The 26,574-nt window shown below is 40.0% G+C and overlaps 1 protein-coding gene across 3 annotated transcripts in view; it reads left to right on the top strand.

Annotated features, from left to right (window-relative positions):
• The window catches only part of ITGA3 (integrin subunit alpha 3), a 96,716-nt gene that overhangs the window by 21,790 nt on the left and 48,352 nt on the right, over positions 1-26,574 (top strand). For all 3 annotated transcript variants that reach the window (XM_081345526.1, XM_081345527.1, XM_081345528.1), the window contains exons 2-5: positions 19,122-19,249; positions 20,832-20,914; positions 22,954-23,194; positions 24,975-25,058. In XM_081345526.1, the coding sequence (XP_081201652.1) occupies positions 19,122-19,249; positions 20,832-20,914; positions 22,954-23,194; positions 24,975-25,058 (536 nt within the window). The remainder of the gene's footprint in view (positions 1-19,121; positions 19,250-20,831; positions 20,915-22,953; positions 23,195-24,974; positions 25,059-26,574) is intronic.

Raw genomic sequence — 26,574 nt, 5'->3', positions numbered from 1 at the left:
CAGTTTAGGAATAAAATAAATCCATAGGTTTTACTTCCTGACAGAACAATTAACCAGTGGAACAACCTGCCTCCAGAAGTGGTGAATGCTCCAAACTGGAAGTTTTTAAGAAGAGACTGGCCAGCCACTTGTCTGAAATGGTATAGGGTTTCCTGCCTGAGCAGGGGGTTGAACTAGATGACCTCCAAGGTCCCTTCCAACATCATCATCATCATCATCATCATCATCATCATTATTATTATTATTATTATTATTATTATTATTATTATTATTATTATCTACAGGATAAGGAAATTAATCAGAATGGCTGATAACTTTGGCTGAATGTCAAAATAAATTTGGACTGATGACTTGCAAAATTACATCAAACCCATAGTGAAGATCTTTGTGTAAGTTATAAAGGAGGAATAGAAGGTATTTATCAGCTGAGGTGTTGCTCAGTTGCATGACATAGAATTCAGTGCTGCTTTAAGAGTCAACAAAAGAGGTAAATGTTATTGGGTCTAAACTCCTGTTTCTCAGTAATCCAGGGAGTGCTTCAAGCTATTGTTTGTTAATTATTTCTAAGATACTCAATGTCACAATCTTTCAGTATTTCCAGCTGTTGTATATTAGATGATAGCACTACTTGGGAGAAGGGAGAATTACTTTTCCCCAGCAATTTGTTGGAGCAACATGTCATTTTTTCCAGCATACACAATCATAATGGTATTGGTGGAGATATTAGCATCCATCACAACAATGATATTACAATGGCTCTGCAGACTATACAGTTTGGAAGATCTTCTTGTACTTGAAAACTTATTTTTAGGGTCCACTTTTCTAATCCTGAGATTTATTCCATAGTCTCTTTTTTTTTCCGTTGCCCTTGCACTGAACTGTGAGTGGTCCTGATGGACTAGAAAAATAAAACGTATATAGGCACAAAATAGCTCCACAAGGAATGAGGGCAGTGTTCCCATGCCAGGATTCCAGAACAGTTAATTTTAGCAGAAGCTTGAGGGAAAAAAGGAAATGATAACTAATATTTGATGCTTCAAAGCTGGCATGGGCTGGAAACTTCCATATCTCTTTTGAATTCTGAATAGAAAAAATGCGTCTTAAAACAAAAACTTAGTTGGGAGAGGATATTGCTGAACTGAAACTTTCCTTTCAATCAACTTGACCTGAAACCTGCAAAATCCTCTTAAATTAGTGGGCAGATGAACTGAGCCTGTACATAGCTTGAAAAATAACTAAATAAAATGCTTTTATTTATCACGTTCAAGTGTTTGAAAGCTTTTTAAATTGCTAGCAGGCCTTTGGAGATTCAAAACTTAACTAATACAAAGATCATGTTGTGAGTTCTGATTTAGAAAAATCCATCTTGCTAGACGTTTTGCCAGGCAATCCTTTGCAATTCTGAAAAAGGATAAAATTAGCATGAGAATGGAAAGTGGATCTTCAAAACAGGACAGCTGGGCAGGGTAATGGGATTAATTACTCCCCCCCCACAATGTATGTTTGTAGCACCAATATATCCAGAGGGCAGAAAATTAGATGCTGCCTTATTATATTCTTAAATTAACCCCGCTACCAGCTAGGTTGTTTCTTTGGAAACCAAACTGAATAGCCTCTAAAAGTTAACTTTAAAAAGGTTTCAGATGTACAGTTTCAACAGATGAGAATACAAAAATATTCACAATGACCAATCCTGATAATGATGGACCCTGTTTTATTTGCTTATAAAGAAGTGTAATCTTTAGAGAGTCTACACTTGAATTTCTAGAGTTAATACAACTTTTCTTAACTGTTTTAAATGTTTTTTCCCCATCAATTTCTTTCTCTTGCCAGAAATAAACAAAAAAAGATGGCTGAGGGGCTGGGATAGATTTGAGGGAGTGGCTGATTTTACACCCTCCACAAAGATAATCCTATAGCAAGGAATTATCTGAATAATGTCTCTGCAGACCAGACTGCAGAAATTTGAAGGAGAAAATCAATAGTAAAGGTAAAGTTAAGCTATGTAGACATCATTTTGAAAATCAAATCAGCTAAGGGTGCAAAGCCCCCCCCTCCCCCCAAATCCTCAGTGATCTCTAAAGTTCCTTCCAGCCTGTACATTTTATCATTCTAAAATCCAATCTGTAGTTTATTTTTTTATTTATTTTAATTCCATTTATATCCCACCCTTCTCTGAAGACTCAGGGCGGCTTACAAGCTTAGCAGTAGCCTTCATTCTATGTATATGCCTGCTTATTAGGGCTTTCACACACACACCCAAGCGGCATTATTACAAAGTCAGCTTAATTGCCCCCAACAATCTGGGTCCTCATTTTACCTACCTCGGAAGGATGGAAGGCTGAGTCAACCTTGAGCCTGGTGGGACTCGAACCTGCACTAATTGCAGGCAGCTGGTGTTACTTAAGGAGGCATTACCCCACTGCTCCACCAAGGCTCTTATAAGTGAATAGGGTTAACAAAGAGAAATGCCTATTTATAAAGAGTGGTTTTCGAGTATAAGATGGAGAAAAACCAGGTAATGGTTTAAAATAGAAACATTGGGCCATAAAATACATACAGCTTTTTTGAAAAAAACGGAGAATGGAACTTTAGCCAGTGACTACATATGTTAAAGGTTGACTGATTAATCACAAATGTTTGCCTACATGCTCCTGTTATTGTGGAAGTTCCTTGCTTCTAACTTAGTATATAGCCAGCTATGATTTGCTTGTCCTTAAAACACACACAAAAGTCCTTTTTTTGGGGATTATCCCATCCTGAGTACAACACAGTTAAATAAAAATGTACTCTTTGAAACTGAAAAAAGCAAGAACTAGGGCTTAGGAATTTCTTATGTTCTAAGCCACATCTATGTTCACTTGAATATGTGAACTGCATGTAAACCAGTAAGAACAGAGTGTCAGATTCTGTTAGAACCTTTGAGCCTATTTCTTCATAAGGCTGAACTTTGGAAAACCAGTTTCTCTTATGAAGAGGGAGGGCAACGTTGATATCTCACTTTTAGATGGAAAAAGATAAAAAACATGTTTCCTTTTTTTGTAGAGAGATAGTGAAATTGGACTGTTCTTGCTCCACGTTCTTTAGAAAGGATTTTGTTTTGTCTTATTTCTTTTCCAGCAGGAGGGAAAAACTAAGCCACCATGCTATGTTTTCTGTTTTTGTTCAACTGATATGCAGGGTTAAGAAGCATGGATGTATGGCTTGTCCTGGTTTCCTGCTCTGCACATGCCATTCATATTTCTCTGTTTAGTTTTTAAGTTTCTTCCTCCTCTCTTTGGTATGGAAGAAAGGCATTCTAATGCCCAAGCAGATTCCTACTCAAGCTTGAAGGCAGACCAGCCTCAGAATGAATGGGATAAGGAAGAATGGCATTTGTTCAGAATTTGGTACCTGGAGGTCCATCTTGATGAAGCTCCTTTGCTAAGTTTACACTTGGTTTCCTTGGGGGTGCTCTTCAGTCCTATAAATGGGACTTCCCTCATTTGTTGTTGTTAGTTGCGAAGTCGTGTCCGACCCATCGCGACCCTATGGACAACGTTCCTCCAGGCCTTCCTGTCCTCTACCATCTTCTGGAGTTCATTTAAGCTCACGCCTACTGCTTCAATGACTCCATCCAGCCACCTCATTCTCTGTCGTCCCATTCTTCTCTTGCCCTCAATCTTTCCCAGCATTAGGCTCTTCTCCAGTGAGTCCTTCCTTCTCATTAGGTGGCCAAAGTATTTTAGTTTTAGCTTCAGGATCTGGCCTTCTAAAGAGCAGTCAGGGTTGATCTCCTCTAGGACTGACCGGTTTGATTGCCTTACAGTACAATGTACAAATTAAAATAAAATAAAATTAATAGCCCCAAAACAGTTTAAAATTTAAAATTTAAAACCTTAAAACCCCTCAGTCCAGGCCGGCTAAGTCAAATAGCCAAGATTTTAGGTCCCAGCGAAACGAGCGAAGGTCGGGGGCGATCCGGAGTGCCACAGGCAACTGATTCCATAGGGCAGGTGCGCCCACCGAGAACGCTCTCCCCCTGGGGATTGCCCACTGGCACTCCCTGACTGGCGGGACCCTAAGGAGGCCCTCCCTGTGGGAGTGCACAGGACGATGGGAAGTGGATGCTGGCAGCAGGTGCTCCCTAAGATAATCCGGACCCATGCCATTTAGGGCTTTATAGGTCATCACCAGCACCTTGAATATCACCCGGAGGGCAACTGGAAGCCAATGCAGCTCGCGGAGAAGAGGCGTTACATGGGAGTATTGGGAAACCCCCATCACAACTTGCGCGGCCGCATTCTGCACCAGCTGAAGCCTCCGAGTGGTCCTCAAGGGCAGCCCCATGTAGAGAGCATTGCAGTAGTCTATCCGGGAGGTCACAAGCGCATGAGTGACTGTACATAGGGCGTCTCAGTCCAGATAGGGCCGCAACTGGCACACCAGGCGAACCTGGGCAAAATTATGCTTCAGTCTTCTTCAATCTGGGGCTTTACGGTCCTGTTGGATCATTTCCACTGGGCATAGATAGAGACAGTTTTCTGCCCAGCATTAAGTTAGAAAAAGTTTGTACACCTATATTTCAATATTTCTGTATGATTGTTAGTAATAAAACAAAACCTCACTTAAATTAGCAAAATAAGGAATCTTGTTTCTGTCAGTGTTTGTTTTTATTAAAATAGTTTATGTCCATTCCCCCCCCCCTAAGGAGTTCCAAGTGGCATACTTTTGGGGGATAGAGAAGAGATCATCAAAGCAATTTTCTGAGTTGGTTTAGGTTTAGGTTGAATGTGACTGACTCTGGAATCTTCAATGAGATTAGCGCCTGAACTGAGTTTGAATCTCCCTTCTCCTCCCCACCATTTGAAAGGTGATTTTCCAATCTCTATCTCATGTAGGGTGAGCAAATAAAACAGATTTCAAAAATAATTTATTTATATTATTCCCTGCTAGGTGACCCCAAAAGCTGTGGAGAGTTGGAATAGGACTTTCTTGATCTCTCCCATCTCTAAGTTCCCCATCAGTTCATTGTTGTGCCTGATTTCTATACTCTTTTCTCTCTGGACTTCTTTCAGGATCATAAACATTGATTATTTCCTAGGTAAGTTTAAAAGAGGAAAAACAAAGTAGAGCTCCTTCAGGAGCCCAGGCATTCTGTATGATGGATCTTACATCTTCTAACATCCTAACATCAAAAAAACAACAAAGGACTAAAAGTGCCCTGTTATAAGACAGGAGTCTGCAGCTCTCTTATATTTTGCAATAACCATTACCTGCTGTTTGGAAGAATAGGGAGAAGAGGCTACAGCACAATAAGCGCACTGTGTTATGCTTAACAATTCGTGATAATGCATTTAGCTGGGATGAGGATGAGGCCTTTGGTAACAGTCCAAACTGTGAATCTCTTTTAGGAGGCAAACAAGCTCTATAACAGACATGTCAAACACAAGGCCCGGGGGCCAGATCCGGCCCGCAAATTGGTTTCATGCGGCCCGTGAAGCCATCCTGGAAACAGTAAGGGAACGGCCCCCACTGCCTTGGCCCTGGCCCATAGACCCTCCTTCTGCCAGAGACCCTCAGATCTGTCCCACTCCTGCCCAGGCCCCCATAGGCACCCTTGATGCGAACGATGTAGAGCTGGCCACGCCCACCCAGTAGGCCATACACACTCTGGCCACGCCCACCCAGTAGGCCACGCCCACCCTGGCCATACCCACCCGGCCCCCTGAGGGCAACTGCAATGCTGATGCGGCCCTCAATGAAATTGAGTTTGACACCCCTGCTCTATAACCTTTATCTGTGTGGTGGTCTTTTCCTCCAGTGCAATAGACTTAGACTTATACTTAAGTAATTTTATATTTATTGTTTTAGTACTTTTCCTGAACTTTAAATTGCTTGTTTTAATGCCTTTTTATCTGTTTAATTAATTGCTAGCCTCTTGAAAATATGGACTATATGATTTCTTTTTAATCCAAATGGAATTTTAGATTGTGTATACAAGTTTGATAAATTATGGTTGGTTGCACAGTCAGCAAGATGTTTAAGACTGCGTTGGGCATTTTTATCCAGCTATTGAATCTTTCTCAAGGACCATAGGCAAGACCATGTTGTTTGATGGTATTAAAGGTATCGTTGCAAATCATAAGCTATTCCAAGTAAAGCTATGTTTTGCAATTGACTGATGATGAATTTGTCAATGCCAGTTGTGTTCAAGTGGTGCTCTAGATGTTGGATTGCACTCAAGGTGTCTATTACTAATTGGTACTATCTTTGCTCTCTTTTGCTACAGTCTTTCTACTTCTAAATGCAGGTCTTTGTATTTTGAGATTTTCTTCTGTTCTTTCTTTTCTCTTCTGCTGTCTCCAAGTATTGCAATGTCCACTATCCAGTCTTTTTTTTTACCTTTCTTATTGACAGTTGTTAAGTCTGGGGTGTTCTGTAGCATGTGTTTGTCTGTTTGAATTCTAAAGTCCCGCAGCACTTTAGCTTCTTCATTTTCAATTACGTTGTCTGTTTTATGATCTCACCCTTTCTTGCTGGCATATAAATAGTATTTCTTGCAGATATTCCAATCCACCATTGTTGCTAATTTGTTATGCTGTTGTTTGTAGTGTGCCCAGTCTTTCTGAAGCAGCTTCTGTTTCTTCAGCTTCTTTCCAGAGGCAGCATTTGCTATCTGTTGTTATCTTCTCAATTCTGATTTTGCATCCATTTGTTCTTAAGGGTTGAACTTGTGTAGCTAGAATTAGCCCCACTGTCTCTTTCTTCAATTTTCATTTTCCTTTCCTTTGTTGGAGAACTTGGTTTTAGAGAAAGCCATGGAGGCTGCCATCATATTTGACTTGCAAGGATTAAGGTGCTGTTTAAAGCAGTAGTTATTCTTAACAACCCCCCCCCCCTTGTTTCTTCTGTTGTTTTCTTACACTTGGCAAGCGCAAAAGCCTTTTTTCAAAACAAAACCTCCAAGGCACAGAATGCCAATACAATGGAAGTTAAAAGCAAAAACATTCTGCTTTTGTCATTCAAACTTTCCCCCCCCCTCCTTCCTCTTTTGCCATATAAAGGATTAGTCCTATGTCATGCTGCCCCTCACTCAGAGCTATTGTGCTTTATCCAATTACTTCCTTGTCATACCAGTTGAACTTCCTTGAGCCTTGTCATCTGCTAGATTTATTGTGAACACAAAGCTCTTATATATTTAGAATTATAGAGTCCAAAGTAGCCTCCATTTCTGGCTTCATCTAGAGAAAAGATTGGATAGCTAGTTAAAACTAGCTTTGAAAGGTGAGCAAAATATGCTTCCCTGTTTTTTTCAGCAATACTCATTTATTTGCTTGATGGGTTAGCTTGAAAAACCTGCGTTTGTTCTTTCCTCAGCTGAATTCTTTGTTGGGCCGCTTAGCTTATGTTTTAGTACTGTAATGTTAAATATGGGAAGCAAAACATTGAAAGAAGGAAATCATTTCCATTCCTATCCTCACTCCCCTCTGCTCCCTCCCCCCAGTGATACGGTACTTCCTGAGACTTAGTTCACACGTTGCATTTAGTCGTAATAGCAATAACACTTAGACTTATATACCACTTCAGAGTGCTTTACAGCCCTCTCTAAGCAGTTTGCCAGCATGTTGCCCCAAACAATCTGGGTCCTCATTTTACCGACTGTTATGTAGCGGGTTCTTCGCACAGGAAAGGAGATGAGGCAAGTGAGTTCAACAAAGCTCATGGTTTATTGCTTGCAAGGTCTGAACTGAACATTGGGCTGCAACTAGCAGCAATTTATAGCCTAGCCCCTAGGCAGCAGCCAATAGGTTTAAAGCAATCATTGCCGCCTAGGGACAGCCAATAGCAGCACTGGAGACCTAGAGTCTGGGTAGCTGGAGAACCGTTAGCTGCTCCAGCTAACCACGTGGTATTACAATTGAGCCCAATACATAACACCCCTCCCCTCTTAGATCAGACAACATCATAGCAATAGTTGGCCTTAATACAATTAACAAGACTTAACATCATAACAACCTTAAATAAAAAATACAAGTTACAAGGGTTAACATTATAGCATCTGAATTAATAAGCTTTCATTGACAGCACACTAGACAGTTAACATCATAGCATCTGAATGAATAGGCTTTCATTGACAGTACACTAGACAGTTAACATAACTCCAGTTTTCAGTACAGCAACGAGTTACAGTATAGACAACATTATAGTTCTTTATTTTACAATGTAATCAGCAAGATAAGAAGGAGGCTTGCGTGCCCTTGTGGAACGCCACGGAGTTCCAGTCACTTTGCGATCTACCAGCTTACCCATCGGGCCAGGTAGACCATTGTCCTTTGATGCACCTGAGTCAAAGGAATTAGATGCTCTCTGGCTGGCCTGTCCAGGTTGGCCCACCCCAGAGTCAGACTGATCAGCAGAGTAGGCACAGCGGTTGTTGAAGTCTGGTTGTCTTGCTCCTTCAGGGGATCCATGTTGCATTTCTGGACTCCCCTCTTCTACGCCCAGTTCCTCATTGGTTATAAAGGAAGAGTCTTGAGGGTCCATGTATGGGCTGGCTTGACTGCAAGTTTGGGGACATTGGGAGGAACTCATGACGCAGTCCTCACTTAGTGGCCATTCTGGAAACCGTTTTCTGAGTTGATCAATGTGGCGTCTGACAACTCGCCCTCCCTCCAGCCCCACTTTGTAAGACAGGCGCCCAGATGATTTGGTAATTTTACCAGGAACCCACAGATTCCCATGTCCATAGTTTCTGACCCTAATGGTCAAGCTGAACGAATGGTGAGGACCACGAAGGAATCACTCAAATGCATCGTAACAGGTGACTGGCATCACAGATTGGCAGATTTTTTACTCTGCCAACATTCTATGCCCTGCACTGCTACAGGCAAAAGTCCGGCAGAACCTCATTGGGGGAGGCGACTGATCACTAAACTGGACAGGTTGCATCCAGATAGAGTGGCAGCAGAAGCCTCTCGACCAAAACCCCCAAGGGGGCTGCAAGTGGGCGATTGGGTATGGGATAGAAACTATGGACCTGGGAATCTGTGGGTTCCTGGTAAAATTACCAAATCATCTGGTCCCCTTTCTCACTTGCCTTGTCTTCTTTCCTGCACGAAGAACCCGCTACATAACACCTTTTCCCTCCAGACATGAGCTAGTGGACTTCCCTAGTGGACTTCAGCTCTTTTGGGGAAGCAGGATCCCATCCTCGTCGCCAGTGTTATGTAGTGGGTTCTTCGCACAGGAAAGGAGACAAGGCAAGTGAGTTCAACAAAGCTCATGGTTTATTGCTTTCAGGATCTGAACTGAACATTGGGCTGCAACTAGCAGCAATTTATAGCCTAGCCCCTAGGCGGAAGCCAATAGGTTTAAAGCAACCATTACTGCCTAGGGACAGCCAATAGCAGCACTGGAGACCTAGAGTCTGGGTAGCTGGAGAGCCGTTAGCTGCTCCACCTAACCACGTGGTATTACAATTGAGCCCAATACATAACACCGACCTTGGAAGGATAGAAGGCTGAGTCAACCTTGAACCAGTGAGAATTGAACTGCCAAATTGCTGGCAATCAGCAGTCAGCAGAATTAGCCTGCAATACTGCATTCTAACCACTGTGCCATAATAAAGTGAGATTGTTTTCAGCTTGGCATAATGTGTGAAGCCAACCATTTAGTTTATAGATTTTGGCTTATGGCTTTGCACAATTTATGAATATGTGATTTCACAATATATGAAATAGACTTCTTTAACAAATTTTGATTTAGCACTGTTTGTGTATCCATGTGGTAGATATAAATGCTACTCTTCTATTTAATAGTTGTTGAATATATAGTAAGTGTTGCCATTCTCTTGCCCTGTTGTTTATTTATCATATCAAATTTCTGATGTAATTGCACACGCACACACACACACACCCTCCATTCCTTCTTAGGCATATACATACATTTGGGCTGGATGTAAGAAACAAAATTTCTAAGTGCTTGGCAGGAGTGGAGGAAGTTAATCTTCATAAATGGTCTGTTTTATTCACTCACAGCTACTGGATTAATCAGAGCAGGATTAAATCATGGCTGCTCATTCTTCCTTACCATGTCTACTGTTGGAAAAGGAAGCTGATCTACACTCTGCAACTTTGCAGGCATCCCCAAAGCAAGCTTCCTCCTGTGACTCAGGTTTTTCTTCCCAGGAAGTGAAATATTTTCCACCAAAGTCATCTTATCCTAGAACAAAGCTAGGATGCTTGCGGGCATCCTCATTTATGAATCATGGAGATGGTATCTTCACACTCATCATGATCTAGATTAATCAAGAGACACGGGTTAATGGTTTCTGAATCCTTTGTATAGTCTTTTCCTCCTAGAGCTTGGGTTATTTGGCTTTCTATTCCTTGACAACAAGAATGTCATATCTATTTTCTAACTTGGTGAATCAAGCAGCATGCCCATGTTTCAACTGAAATAAATCCTTGCTCCTACCCTGCTCTTTGTAGTTCCTAGTCCTTAAGTGGTCTCAATTCTCATTATGGCCTATCTTTTGATCTTGCAGGCCAACAGACCTGGGCAAGGAGTCCACACAATAATATAGGCACTAATTGTTTGAGAGGTTTTTTATGAAGTCTTTTCTGCTCCAAGAGGTGTTTCCAGTACTGTAGAAGAGTTTGTACGATCATATATTCTTAAGAAGAATGGAACAATCATCCCAGAAAGTTGATTTTAATGAAAGAGGAGCTCATTGTTACCTATTTAATTCTGATGGCATTTTTACTGCTGAAATAGGGAATGCTTGTTGGGTTTTCTTCATCTGGTGCTGAAATAACTTGTGTGGCTTGGGCACAGGTTTAGATGAAGAGAAAAGGTGGATCTCAGTGGAAAAACACATGCCTGGGTCCAGTCCTAGCCATCACCGAGCATGGGCAGGGAAAGATAGTTGGGCTCATCCACTGCACTGAGCTGTAATCTGTAATTTGCCATCCAGTTTTCCTGGCTTTATGCCTTTGTTACCTCAGCTAGCATAGACCATCAGATGAATGGTCTTATTCTGAGTTCTGCTGTATTAGTGGAAATGTGTCACATTCAGAGGAGCAGCAGGAACTGCTTTGAATCTGGCACAGAAAAGTGGTTGGAAAGGCAACATTTGCCCCTTCTGCCTCACTCTGATGCCTCTTTTTTCCAGTTTTTATTTATTACATTTTTTTTGCCATCCTGCAGTTTGAGGCATTACAGTCTTGCCTGGCTAGGTGAAGCCTGCTGAAGCATGTAGAACCTGAGCCAGAACAGGAAATAACTCAGAAGATTATGATGAAGATATAATTATGAAGCCACCAAATTAGTACAAAGTCATTGATCCTGTTTGCTGTCTCCTTTATTATTGGAACATACATTGATCTGGTTTCATGGCTCTCCCCTAATGATTCCAACTTGTGGTGACCAAAGCAGCCAATAAATTGAGCAATTTAGAAAATGAAAATAAAACAAGAGTGCTTCCAGAAGGTGGAGCTTGAAGAGGTGAAGAAGCCTCACTATCACTAGTAGGGAGAGCTGTCCCCAACCCTAACAGTAAAAAAAGGCAAGCTGAAGGGATGAAGAACTTGATCCTATTTCCCCCAAGGTAGGAAGTTGTACAAAGGGTGCCTCAAAGAGTGAGGGTTAGGGTTAGGGAGGCCCAGTGCAGGCCATGAGTGAACTGAGAGGTGCTGCAATGCATGTCTGATAACCATGTGCGCCTCTTAAAGGACCCTACTTAAAGGCTTTACAACTGCAGAGCCAGGATTATGATAATTAAGCGAGGTAATTACATGGACACCTCATTTAGTGACCCAGTGACTAACAGCCATAATTCCAGGCTCAATTGTGATTGTAAGTGGGGGATAACCTATGCAAAGGTTATCAGTGAAAATCACACGGCCTCCAAGAAAATGAATGGTCCTTGCTTTCCTGGTATAGGTAAAGAAGCAAAGAGGTTCATCAGTCTGGGGAGTTTGGTAAGCACAATTATGCCAGCATGTGTGGCCACAATGGAGGATAGATTGTAATTCATAAAGGAATTTCTTAAAACCATCTTTTTTTATAGATATTTTATTAGTTTTTAACTATAACAACCTCCAGTGCATGGTGTACAGCGTGTTATCTTGGTTTATATATTTTAACAAAAAAAAGGACAATAATAATTAATTAACAATAATAATTAAATTTGATCATTCCATAATTAATATATTAATTAATGATACATTTCTTTGATCTTCCCTTCTCGCATTTGTATTCTCCTTCTTCAACCTTACCCAAAATATAATTCTTAATATTTTCAATATATAAATGATTAGATATAGGCATTTTTTATATTTATACAAATAATAATAATCTCTATATGTAACATTTTTTCAGCTTATATTATTCTCATAACCATCATCTCATTGGTTCAGCATACATCCTATTTTTATAATTTTTGTTCACTTAAATTCTGTTATATTCAATCCAATTCTTATTAGTCATAATTTCTTCATGCCACAATTTATTTATTTATTTATTTTATTAGATTTATATACCGCCCTTCTCCCAAAGGACTCGGGGCGGTGTACAGGGCAATTAAAACATGGCATACAAAGTTAAAAATAAATTAAATTAAATTTAGCCCCAAACCAAGTAAATCAAATTCTAAAATTTAAAATCCCAATCCCTCAGTCCAGGCCGGCAAGCTCGAATAACCAGGTTTTCAGGTCACAGCGAAAAGAGCGAAGCTCGGGAGTCATCCGGAGCTCAACAGGGAGCTGACTCCAGAGGGCAGGCGCACCCACAGAGAATGCTCTCCCCCTGGGGGCCACCAGCCGGCACTCCCTGACTGACGGCACCCTGAGGAGGCCCTCTCTGTGGGAGTGCACAGGACGATGGGAAGTTGACGCCGGCATAAGGTGCTCCCGTAAATAATCCAGACCCATGTCATTTAGGGCTTTGTAGGTCATCACCAGCACCTTGAATCTCACCCGGAGGGCAACTGGGAGCCAATGCAGCTTGTAGAGAAGAGGTGTTACATGGGAATATCAGGAGACCCCTATCACATTCTGCACCAGCTGGAGCCTCCGAGTGGTCCTCAAAGGCAGCCCCATGTAAAGAATATTGCAGTAGTCTATTTGAGAGGTCATGAGCGCATGAGTGACTGTACGTAGGGCATCTCGGTCCAGATAGGGCCGCAACTGGCGCACCAGGCGAACCTGGGCAAAAGCCCCCCTGGTCACGGCTCCTATATGATCTTCCAAAGTGAGCCGTGAATCCAGGAGGACGCCCAAGTTTTTTTTTAAATTCCATTTATATCCCGCCCTTCTCCGAAGACTCAGGGCGGCTTACAAGCTTAGCAGTAGTTGCGGGCCCTATCAACAGGGGGTAACACCTCACCCCCCATAGTTAAAGACGGACAAGACTGGTTCATCCAAGATGCCGGTATGCACAGCCACTCAGTCTTGGTGGGATTGAGTCGAAGCCTGTTTCTCCCCATCCAAACCCGAACCGCCTCCAGGCAACGGGACATCACGTCAAGGGCATCACTGGGTTGATTTGGGGTGGAGATGAAAAGCTGGGTAACATAAGCATACTGATGATCTCACCCAGCGGCTTCATATAGATGTTGAACAGGAGGGGTGAGAGGACCGACCCCTGAGGAACTCCACAAATGAGAGGCCTTGAGGCCGACCTCTGCCCTCCTGCCAACTCCCAACCCCCTTCATATTAGTCATCTAACTGTCCAAATTTTCCCATTTACATATATCCTCCCAATATTTTATATCATGTATTATAAAAATACTATACTTTTTATCTATCTTATAATACCTAGATATAACATATTTTTAATCAGTTTATATTTCACTTATATATTAATAAAAGTTACATCAACCTACTATTTTAACATTCAATATATTATAAAACATACTATATTACTTAAATCTCTTATCCTTCTTGTTATAAGGCCCCTTTGTGTTCAAAATTCTCTGTTCTTTTAGCCATATTCAAACAAATGTTTATTCATGTAATAATCCATCTGGTAGGGCGAGTCAAATCTCTTGTATCTGTCTCTGGTCTTCTTTTGCCGAGTAATTTTCCAAGTTGATGTAATCCGCTTACCCAGCAGTTCCTGTATTTTTATAAATGTTGGGAATACAAAAGATGAAGTAAGAAAGATAAATACTTTCTGTTTCCCAAACTTTGATGGTTCTCCTGATAATTCCATTTTTCTTGTTGTATCAGAACCTTGAAGATTTTTTCCTGTTTGTGTCAATTGTAATTCTTTTCCTTTCTTATTTCATCAATTTGATCATACTCTTCTAATTTATTTATTTGTCTGATTTATTTGTGCCTCTCTTGTTATTTCCTACATGTTTTAATTGTAAATTTAGGTTGGAAATATGCTTATTTAAATCATCAAAGTTGTTTCAGATTTGTGGTTTGAGTCTATTGTCAGTATTTGTCCTAATATTACATATATTTCCTCCTGGAAAGTATTCATCTTGCCTTGAAGTATTGCTTCTGGAGGCCCTTGATTTTTCCAGGCTACGTCCTTCAGAAGAAAATATTGTATGTGGCATCCTGTCATTTTTTGATACGTATGTGATATCCATGTTGTCTCCCCCCTTCAAATAATCTTTCATCAGTGTTTTAATTCAAAAGTCAATTTATCAGTCAGTCAAAATTACAGTTCAGTATGTTAAGCTACTTTAAATCCTTCCTACAAATTCTCCTTTAAAAGATTAGCCAAAAAGCCAAGGTTTTTCTTTTCCATAAACAGTTAGATTTAAGCAGCAGTCCAGGTGTTTTTTTTCCTTTGAAACACTTTTTAATCTTGTAGCTGGCTCTTCCTTTGTTCCCAGCTATCTTCAAGGTTATTTGCAATTCAAAGGAACAACTTTTTCTTTGTTTCTGGGCATTCGGCCAATTTCTGGGTCCTTATTGTTAGTGTTCTATTCTCTGAGTCTCCACTAGATATCAGCAGTTACTGCTTTTTTCAGTTTTTCTTTCAGTCAAAAAGTTATTTTTGTTATATATTTTTATAATTCCATCCAAAAAGTTTTAGGGTATAATCTTGATAGTTTTTTAGTTCCTAAATTTGTCCAGACTGAAGTATTTTAAATCAAGTTTTAATATACATCTTCCCTCCTTTAATATTAATTCGCCGCTTCCATCTGTAAGGGAATGGGGATATAGTCTCCTCCCTTCACTTCTGGAGGTCTTCTTGTTTTGGAGATCTGTTCAAGGATTTAGATGGTAGATAGAAGAAAGGAGATCAGTACTCTCACCAATTCCAAGCATGCTGTTCACCGATGTTTAGGTTCGTGCTCTGGGACTTTGGCTGCAAGCAGCTTGGGTTAGATGCTGATCTCATGCTAGCCTTTCTCCTGTCGGGTTTGGAGGACTTTCCCCAGATCAAACAAAGTGATTGCCATCACTTCATGATCAACGGGTGCCCCTTCTTCACGGTCACCTATCTAGGGCAACTTTGGACCCATCTAGGGTACCCCAAGCAGGAAGAAACTAGCCATGGGGAGCGGAAGTCCATTCTCACATGGCCATGCGCTGCAGGCGCAAAACCGGAAGTCTGAATTTCATAAGCCATCTTCATTTCTAGTTGGAATATGCACTATATAGGAGTCCATCAGCTTAAGACTGCAGCATGGAAAAGACTGGAACATTGTTAGGGCTGAAATAGAAGTAGCATTCTGTGAGTGATTCTGTATTTGTTTGCCAGATATTGATATAGGCAGTTATGTAGATAGACAGGTTTAAGTAAATAGATAGATACCGACCTCAATAGCTAGCTATTGGATCCTCTGTTCATCTGCTGCTTTTGAATGTCAAATCAATGTGTAACAAAGCCATCCTTATCTGTGGTCTTATCTTGGATGAGGCTGGCACCCTGGTATGATTTATAGAAACCTACTTGGCCCAGAGGGAGTGATTCCCTTTTCAGAAATATGCCCAACACTCGGTGTGCCATGTGGTATGACCATATAACACTCTGCTTCATAAATTGTATTAGTTGCCAGTCTGCTTCCACGTACAATTCAATATTCAGGTTGTCATCTATAAAATTCTACTTGGTATAAGGCCAGGTTATTTGAGGAGCCTCCTATCTCTGAAAACATCTGCCCCTGCCAATTCAGTCCTGCAGGGTTGGAGTACTCTGATTTCCTATGATTAAATGTCATCACGACCCAGAAGCTCACCTTCTCTGTAGCAACATCTGCTCTCTGGAGTGAGGTTCCCCCTGAGATTTGGGTGGCCTCTGCTGTTGTTTAGAAAGACCTTGAAGATTTGTTGCTGTTGTTTTTTTGCCCAGGTCTTTGATAAGGGAGAATGAAGAAGCTTTGCTTTGTCCTTATCCAAGTTACCATTTTTTGCCATATTTTATTTATTTATTATTTGGTATAGTAGTTAAGGTGTTGGCCTAGACATGAAGAGACTAAGAGACTAGAGACTATTTATAGAAAATAAAGTTGGGATAAAAATCAAATCAGTTAAATAAATATTCAGTTTTAAATTTAATGCATAATCAGCAGATTTAGACTGGATCTGCATTTTTATTCACTTATTGAGTCCTTCAAAAGCTCTGGATAGGCAAATGTTGGTTAATGGTATTAAAAGTATGTTGCAAGATGTAGTTGTCATGGTTGGTTGCACAGTCTGCCAGATGTTTTGACTCATTTGGCATTTTTGTCCATCTATTGATTATTACAGTGCTGTGTGGGTAATCTACAATTAGATTCAAAGTTTAAGATTGGGGAAAACTTAAATCATTCAAATCCTAACCCAAATCCTAACATTTATTAAGATAGCATCTAAGAATCAGGCAATCTGAAGCAGGATGGTAATTGTAAAATTAGGGTATTCAGGTCTGATAAATTCAGTATTTCCAGATACTGTATCAAGGATTCATTCCAAGGTCTCCAGTCACAGTTGGTATAATAATTGATTACTTTTTCCGTAAGTATTCAATCTGCATGTCCTATATTTGATCATTTTTTCTGTTGTTTTTCCTCAATTGTAACATTACCTAGAATAGCAACATCAGTGAACAATCTTCTTTTCTATAACTGTCATATCACACAGGTTATGAACTAGATCAGGGGTGTCAAACTCAATTTCATTGAGAGCCACATCAGCATTGCGGTTGCCCTCCGGCTGGGTGGGTGTGGCCAGGGTGGGCGTGGCCTACTGGATGGGCGTGGCTAGCGTGTGTATGACCTACTGGGTGAGCATGGCCAACTCTACATCATTCGCATCAAGGGTGCCTATGGGGGCCTGGGCAGGAGTGGGACAGATCTGAGGGTCTCTGGCGGAAGGAGGGTCTCTGGGCCAGGGCCAAGGCAGTGGGGGCCGTCATGTCTACCTTCGGTTTGTTATAGACTACTTAGCCATGATGGTGGATACAGGAGATTAACTGATCTTCTAACACATTTTGACTAAAATGTGGTAGTAGTTAGGTTATAGAGTTACATGAAGCAAAGCACGCTAGAAAATTCCAGGCTCTTGTCAAATTCAGGGTGGAATGATACTACAGGTAGTTTTTGAGTTACAACCATAATGGAGCTTGCCCATCATGGTTGTAACTCATGATGATTATAAATTGGATCTCCAATATGACCACCCTGTTTTTATGACCTTTTTTTGCTGTGATTGTTATGTGAATGTTGTGGTCATTAAGCAAACCAAAATCACTATGGAGTGATTACTGCAGGCTACTTCTGCTGACTGCCAGCTGCCAGCAGTTCGGCAGTTTGAGACTCACCAACTCAACGTTGACTCAATCTTCCATCCTTCCAAGGTCGGTAAAATGAGGAGCCAGATTGTTGTGAGCAATATGCTTAGAGAGGGCTGTATAGCACTATGAAGTGATATATAAATCTAAGTGCTATTGCTATTTTGTCAAGTCCCAGTGACCATGGGATGCTGCAAACAGCCATAAATGCAACCTGTTTCCTGAGCACCTGAAGTGCGGTCATGTTACAGGAGGGGAAATGGAACTTTGAATCTATGTTGTAAGTAACTCCAGGGAGGTTCATTGTATCTTTGAATGATCGCTAAGTGACCTGTTGAAGGTTGAGGATTATCTGAACCATAACATGCTAGAAAGTTCCAAATGTATGTGAAATGCAAGGTGGAACTATAGGCATATACTTCTTAATTCCAAATTAATTGACTTGGTGGTTGTGTTTTCTCATAATGCTATATAGGTATTATGGCTTGTGGAATAAGCTGCTGTGACCTGGTTTGTATTGAAAACTAAGTCATAATCAGTGGCTTCACACTGTATAATCAGAAATGAAGCAGAATATAGGTGAACAGCTTTCAAAAGTAATAAAATACAGTAATAAGATATGGTAACTTCACAAACATTCCTTATAGTCTAGGTCTAGCTTCACATTGGCTTATCCTATCTCATAATAGCTATTAAGATCTCGAGAAAAGGCCTTGAGTGGTATAGATTGTTTTGGAGACGGTGCATTGTTAATTATACATTAGGATTTTTATTTTATTTTAATGTGAGCCACTTGGAGCTTTATTTAAGACCAGGCGGGATTAAAGATGTCTTTTGAAACAAATGCAGAGCGGAAGAACTATCAGGATATAAGTGGGGCAAGTAGAAAAGGTGTCTTTGACACTAAGTGGTGTTTAATTTCCAATGATGTTCATCCTGGCCTGGAAGTTACAATTTTTGAATTGGATCTCTCCCCATCTCCCCAGTCCTCCACCCCACCACGCCCGCAAGATAAACACTAGGCATGCTTCAACTAGTTGGGCTTCCTCAGTGACACGAGAATGGCATTTTGCACTTTCCAGAAAGTGCTTTTCTCTTGTTCCAGAGGGATTCTTAACCACTGAAAGAAATCAATCCCAGCATTATTTTTTCTCCTGATTATAAAGCCTTGTGACCCCTTGTCTGAAAAATTACTTTTGTAATTTTCTCATGATCAGCATCTATACTCAAGAAGTTTTATTCATGAGAATTAGTGGCTCTATCAAATAATTGAAGGTACCAGAATAGGAACAATGAATGTAAAGTATACAAAGATTTGTTGCTTTCAAATTTGTTATAATTTGATATGAAGAATCTGTCTTTAATTTCTTGTAATCCCAAATAATGTTTCTGCCTTCTTTAGGATGCTTGCTGGAGCTCCCCACGATGTGGCTGTCAAGATGGATAATAAAACACGGACAGGTGCTATGTATGCTTGTCCTTTGACTGCAGATCCGAATGATTGTACACAGGTGGACTTTCAGGTGAAAAGTATGTAAATGTGCAAATGGAGAACTTACCTGAAGTAGGGTGCAATGCTCTTATTTAAAACAACGCAAGCTAATGATTATACCAGAATATGAAATATCTTCAGAAAGGATAGGCTTGTTTTATTTTGTTATGCAAAGTAATAAAGAGCCTTGTGGAATTTTTAAGACCAACATCAATCCATAGTAGCTGTAGCATGATTGACTTCAAATTCATTCTGAAGCTGGACTTCCCTTAGTATAAGAAAGACTTGAGGAAAATTAATTCTAAAGGACTGGTTTGGGGTTTGAAATTTGGCAGGAGGGTGGCTTTTAAAATACAACAAATGATATCTTATACCCATATCCTATTTCTTATCTATAAGCAAATCCTTAAAGCAAAATCTATTAAGAGTTACCTGTGATAACAACATGACTGTTTTAGCCTTGATCAAATAAATAACTTTATAAACCTTTATTTTATTTCTAACAGTATTGATTTTAGTCCCTTCAAATAATATCTTAGCACTTGATTTCCTTTCATTTTTCTTTGACTTTTCTCACCAAATGCTTCAAAGCTTTACAAGTCTCTTTGGTAACTCTAATATAGGAAAATTATCCAGGTCACTCTCTTGGTTTGTTATTTGTATATCGCTTTTAATTATTAAGACATCAACCAGTTTGCTTTTGTATATCTGGTGTAACATCTTTTCCCATGTCATTCTTATGACCTGTCTTTAAATTCACTTTCAAATAAGACTCAATCTTGTAAGTTAAAACTTGTTTCTCTTCTTTAACATCTTATAAGCAAAATTTATCTACATTGGCAGAAAATCTTAAAATTAACTTCTGGTCCATAGTTCAAAAATATCCTTCAAAATGTTAGAATATTTTGCTTCATTTTGTATTTGTAAATTGAATTCCAATGTTCTTCTTTAATTGTATTCTTTACTTCTAGTTCCCTCTAGTGTCCAATTTTTAATCTTATAGGGTTTTTTAAATTCAAAGCAAAAGCATTTTCCTATAGAAAGGATTCTTACAATTCCCACATTTATTTCAAATTTAGTCCAAGTGTAGCTTTCTAAAATCAGTCCTTTAAATGATCTACATATGATTTTTTTATCATCCTTTTGCTGTTTGTTAAATAATATTTTTAAGTCCTTACACTTGTATTTAAAAGTTTCTTTAAGTAAGGATTGAAGGAAACTCAGCCAATATTGTAAAACCTGTTGATGCAAACATTAGCTGAAAAGCAGAAAATAAACAATTTCCAAAAGTGATTAGAAAAGGAAATATGCAAACCAAAGTGACCTTTGATAAATTATTAAAATTGTTTATACTTGTGATAAAGATAGAAGTAATTTCTTTATATATTGCTTTTTATTTCTTTCCTATATTTTTTTTCTACTTCTCTATTTTTCTTTTTTGCATCTATTTTTTTTTCTTTCTATTCTTTTATGCTTTTAGTTTGTATTAGTTTTTATTATTCAATTGTGACGTTTAATAAAATTAATATAAAAAGGGAATATGGCAAGAAGGTGGATCCTTTTCTAATCATATATTTCCTTTGGGGGTTTTGTTTTTGTTTTGGCTCCCTGTACTTTTAGGTGATCTGCAAAGTAATATTGTTGAAGACATGTGGCTGGGGGTGGTGGTAGCAAGCCAACGTAAACCTTATGGGCGAATAATGGTGAGTATAAAATATGTGAGAGGAGATGATTTCTGCTGCTTTTGAATCCTCCTTTCTGCCTTAATGTTATCTACTGAGCTAATGATATCAATCAGGGAGAATCAGTGGTGTAGGAAACTGGACCAAAAATATTATATGCTGTCCAGTTTTCCTATGCTTTCTTGCTGTTTATCCCATGTGCTGCTGTGATACATTTCCTCCATAACTACTTCAGAACTCTTATGAGGAAAACCTGTAGGAATTTTAATAGAAGCTTGTTGGATCTAACCAAAGGGTTTCCTTTGTGGACAGAGAACTTTGTTTTCTTAGGCTTAGAATCCCCTTCTACCTGCCCTATACAGTATGAGGCGACCCTTGAAGTTGATTTGGAAGTTGCAGTTGATTCAAAATACAGCAGGCAAATTGCCGACGGGAGAAGATAGGTTGAGCAATGTGACGGCTATGTTGAGGTTGCTGCTTTGGCTACCGATAGGTTTCCAGGGCCAACTCAAAGTGCTGACTTTAAAAAAGATGTCGAGACTAGAAAGGGTACAGAGAAGAGCAACAAAGATGATTAGGGGGCTGGAGGCTAAAACATACAGGGAACGGTTGCTGGAATTGGGTATGTGTAGTCTAATGAAGAGAAGGGTGAGGGGTGACATGATAGCAGTGTTCCAATATCTCAGGGGCCGCCACAAAGAAGAGGGAGCCAAGCTATTCTCCAAAGCACCTGAAAGCAGGACAAGAAGCAACGGATGGAAACTAGTCAAGGAGAGAAGCAACCTAGAACTAAGGAGAAACTTCCTGACAGTTAGAACAATTAACCAGTGGAACAACCTGCCTCCAGAGGTTGTGAATGCTCCAACACTGGAGGTTTTTAAGAAGAGACTGGACAGCCATTTGCCTGAAATGGTATAAGGTTTCCTGCCTGAGCAGGGGGTTGGACTAGATGACCTCCAAGGTCCCTTCCAACATTATTATTATTATTATTATTATTATTATTATTATTATTATTATTATTATTATTATTATTATTATTATTATTAATTATTATTATTATTATTAATAATAATAATAATAATAATAATAATTATTATTATTATTTTTAAAGCCATACATGACTTGGAACCCATGTGTTTGCAGAAGAGTCTTTTTCAATCAGAACCCACCAGCCCTGTGCTTTCATCCCAAGAATGCCTACAATAGGTTCCTATCACAAGGTGGTGAAAATAGGATCCCAGAAGTGTACCTTCTTAGTAGCAGTCTCCACAATATGGAATATTTATTCCTGGGATAAAAAAGTCTGATACTGTTTAGGGACCAAAACTGAGAACCTTTAGGGTAAGTATTCTAAGCCAGTCAAGAGAAGAACCCTTTCTAGGCCTAAGGCCTGAGTTTCTGACCTTGTCTTAGATAATCTGAGCCCCTTTCAAGAAAATACAAAAAAGTAATCTAAGCAGATACCACTTAGGCCAGTTGTTTCCCATGTAACAGAATATGTCATCTGCGGAATTCCTTTGCAGGGAGTTGAGCTTTCTCAGGAAACTGACATAATTGCTCTTCCCTTCCTTTCCCTTTCTTCCCTGGTGCAATTCAGTGAATATAGCTGATGCTTAAGTTGTTTGTGTAGAAGGATTTCTAGGACTTTCAAATCACAGTTTGAACAAAGTTCAATAAAATTAACAGTGGATAATCTCTTTGTGTCATTTATTCCTATGGAAAAGCTTAATATAATGTTATGGTTATCTCAAGTTTGATTATGATCTGGATTCAGTTCCATCCCATATGAATGAGGATTTTCAAGTCAGAAAGCTTTTTTCCCCCTAAGCCATGATATGGATCTTTTAGTTTTGAAATAGGATACTGTAAAAATCCAAGCATTGTGATTCTTAAACTCTGGTTTAATACTTAATATGAAGTACAAAGTCAGAGATAGTTAACAAATTTAAAAATATGTGTTATGGTGGGCTGTGTAAACCATACAGAGTGTCTTTCACAGAACCTGGAATTCCTCACTCTTTCACTTTGGACTAAAACCTTGCTTAATTTTATTTTTCAAGGCTTGTGCTCACCGATACACTCGGATTTTTGGCAGTGAACATCAGAGGCGCATGGTAGGGACATGCTATATCCACAGCAATGACTTGCATCGTCAGGTGAATGATTCGTGGCAAGCTTATAATGAGATGTGTGCTGCCAACTCAGACTTGGAGAATACAGGCATGTGCCAAATGGGCATCAGTGGTGGCTTCACAGACAACTTTGTCTATTATGGAGCTCCAGGAGCTTACCATTGGCAAGGTTTGTGGCTTTAATTGCCTTATTCCCTACTTTGTTTTATGCCTTACATACGTGTCAGTCTCAAATAGTTTTAGGGCATTATCTAGTTAGAATAAATTCTGATATGAACTAATGATTTATCAACCAAGTATTATTATTGTTGTTGTTGTTGCTGCTGTTGCTATAAATGAATGGACTAAGATGTTTAAAATTAAATATATTTGCTTGAAAAAAAAGGAGGAAACTAACCACAGTCAACTGTCTTCTGAATAAGCACTGACTGAAATGTTGGTGTTTTTTTTTTCACCTGTTCCAAGATAATTTGCTAAAACAGCTCTGCAAGTAAGGACTTCTTTCATATGCCATCTTTCACATCCTTTTCCTTTTCCTTCCTCACAGCCAGTTGGTTGAGGGAGAAAAAGAGGCAGAAAAATGAGATAAAGTCATTCTGACCATTAGTGGCTACATTTTGTTTGTATTGCTTTGAATTCCCCAACCATTTTTTTCGGCTAAAAAAAGTGGAAGAGACAGAAGAAGATTGTCTCCTTTACACATTTAGAAAATGACTGAACATCCACTGCAGCTTATGGAAGCTGATTAAGTGTAGCAGATTCTGATTCTGACAGTCATATTGTCCAAGCATAGCCCAGTTAATCACCCCCTCTGCCTTTTGCTTTCAGTTCAATCCCTTTCTTTCTTGATCTCAGCTTTCTGCTCCTTCATTTCATTTTCCTTTTTTTTCAGTTTTATATCGCCTGAACTTTCTTTCCTACTATCTCTGGTTCTTGCTTCTGAATCATCTCCTCCTCCTCCTCCTCCTCCTCCTCCTCCTCCTCCTCCTCCTCCTCCTCCTCCTCCTCCTCCTCCTCCTCCTCCTCCTCCTCCTCCACCTCCTCCATAAATCTCCCAATCCGTATTCTCTCTGTATTCCAACAAAAAGCAGCTGAGAGAGAAGAGTTTGATTATCACTGTCTCTGAGTAATGCAGGAATTCAAAATAATGCTGAATTGTTCAGGCCTTTTCTGGTGTTTGAAAATGGACATATTGAAAGAAGTATTTTTCTTTTCCATCTCCTTCCGTATACAGGGAGTGTCTATGTCAGGGGTGTCAAACTCAATTTCATTGAGGGCCACATCAGCATTGCGGTTGCCCTCAGGGGGCCGGGTGGGTATGGCCAGGGTGGGCGTGGCCTACTGGGTGGGCGTGGCTAGAGTGCGTATGGCCTACTGGGTGCGCGTGGCCAGCTCTACATCGTTCGCATCAAGGGTGCCTATGGGGGCCTGGGCAGGAGTGGGACAGATCTGAGGGTCTCTGGCAGAAGGAGGGTCTCTGGGCCAGGGCCAGGGCAGTGGGGGCCGTTCCCTCACTGTTTCCAGGATGGCTTCGCGGGCCACATGAAACCACTTTGCGGGCCGGATGCGGCCCCCGGGCCTTGTGTTTGACATGTCTGGTCTATGTGGACATGACAATTGTTCAACACAACGTGAAAGCATTCTCCACTGTTTGGAGCATAACTGCCTAAGGATCTGTATTTGTGTTTGTGTGAGTGTGAGAATGTGCGAGTACCATTGGGGAAGACATCACTCCTCCTTTGCTTTAACACCTAAAACCCCTTAGCCCCTCATGTCTCTTCACAAAGCAGAGACAGAAGCTTTTAATCATACTTCCCGAATGTGACTGTGAGGTGAAAGCCTGGGAAGAAAGGAAACAATCTTTTCAAACAGCATTAAGAGGTATAGTTGCTTTTGATTTGTATTTTATCAGAAGGCTAACGATTGTATGCACCTTTTTTTTTACACAGGAACGACTTATGTGAGCTACCCAGGAATTTGGGACCAAGTGGATTTATCTTATCCAGATGAGAAAACTAGACACATTTACCTGGGTAATTGCAGTCAAGTCTCACTTTGTCAGGCTGAAAGTGATTTAGTGCAGTGGAGTGCCTCCCTCTCCTGCATTTCATTTTTATTTTCTTTCTTTATTAGACTCTATATATCCAATATGTATCCAACTGAAACAACATAACTGCCCAGTCAAAACAACAGCAATGAAATTCGAAAAGACAGTGGCTCCACAGAGACTCTAATCCCGGGCTTGAGAGCACCGCCAGGGCTTGATTGAGATGAGAGCCATATGTATCCTGGGGAAGGGGGGGGGAAGGGATATTGTTCCAGAGAGCAGCAGCTATGATACAGAAAGCACGCTTCCTGGGTCCCATCAGACGTGAACATGTAATTGACAAGAACACACTGGACTAAAAAAAGAAATCACAGAAATAATGTAGTATCATCTGTAGTATCTTCACAGCCAATGTCACTCAGCGTGCTGAACCTAGATAGCACAATTTAAATATATGACGGGCCACACATGCTTAACATCGATTCATTTTTAAGCACTGGGTGATTTCCTGAATAGAAAGGCCACCAGAGAAGAAGCAAATATCGTATGGGTCAAAACTTAATAGCCTCCTTTCTGACGATCACTGGGATATTCAGGATGGAGATTTATTAACTAAGACATCTCATTTGAAACTGACTTTGAACACTGGGTCTGCGCCTTGCTCCGTCTAGAGAATTACGAGGTCAGGAAGGATTAAAGTGGAGAGCTTTCCCCATAAAAAGGTCTAGTTGTCACCAGGTTTTGCTTCAGAATCAGAGAGACTGATGTGCAGGACAATATCATGGTCAGGTTCAGTAGATTTAGAATGTAAATAGATTAATATAGTGCTTGGCCAAAGAAGAAAATTTAATATTTTCAGAAAAGCCAAACCAAGAATGAAATCATGATTATATTTACATATATATTTAAAGCTTTTCTACTCTGCTTTTTTATAATTAAAAGCAATTGCTTAATTTTGGAATAAATCAATAAGCCATTAGATTACAGCTTTCTTCAATGGCTTACTCGAAAAGGGAAATTATAATTAATGGAAGAATGCTTAATTTGCATGCACTTCACAAGCAAAGATTATGAATACTTCCAAGAAGCTTGTTCATTCCTAAGTCTATGCACTTGAAAATAGGATGATCTAAATCTGACCAGTGAGTGTGTAAATTGATTGATTTATTTGTGCTGGAGCCTATCTTGCACCATGCTGGCTGCTCCAAGTCTCTTCTCCATTAAACACTGCTATCTTTTGGGACCTCGGAAGTGTGCCTTCTCTGTTGTGGCCCCCGGTGCTCTGAATCAGCATCCCCCAAGAGATAAGAACGGCACCCTCTCTCTAAGGTTCTGGCAGTTCTGAAAACCTGGCTTTGGCCCAGTCCTGGGATTGATGTCTATGTTTTGTTTAAGGCCCCTGTCTATTGATTTTGTTGTTAATCAGATTATTTTAGTTCGGTCTGTCTGATTTTATGTTTATAACTGTTTTTATGCTTTTTTCTAGTTAAATATGCTGCCTA

Source organism: Vipera berus (genome assembly GCF_964194415.1).
Source record: "Vipera berus genome assembly, chromosome: Z".
NCBI classification, from domain to species: Eukaryota; Metazoa; Chordata; class Lepidosauria; order Squamata; family Viperidae; genus Vipera; species Vipera berus.
Note: the sequence above shows the minus strand (reverse complement) of the source record. Positions and strands in the feature narration are given on the sequence as shown.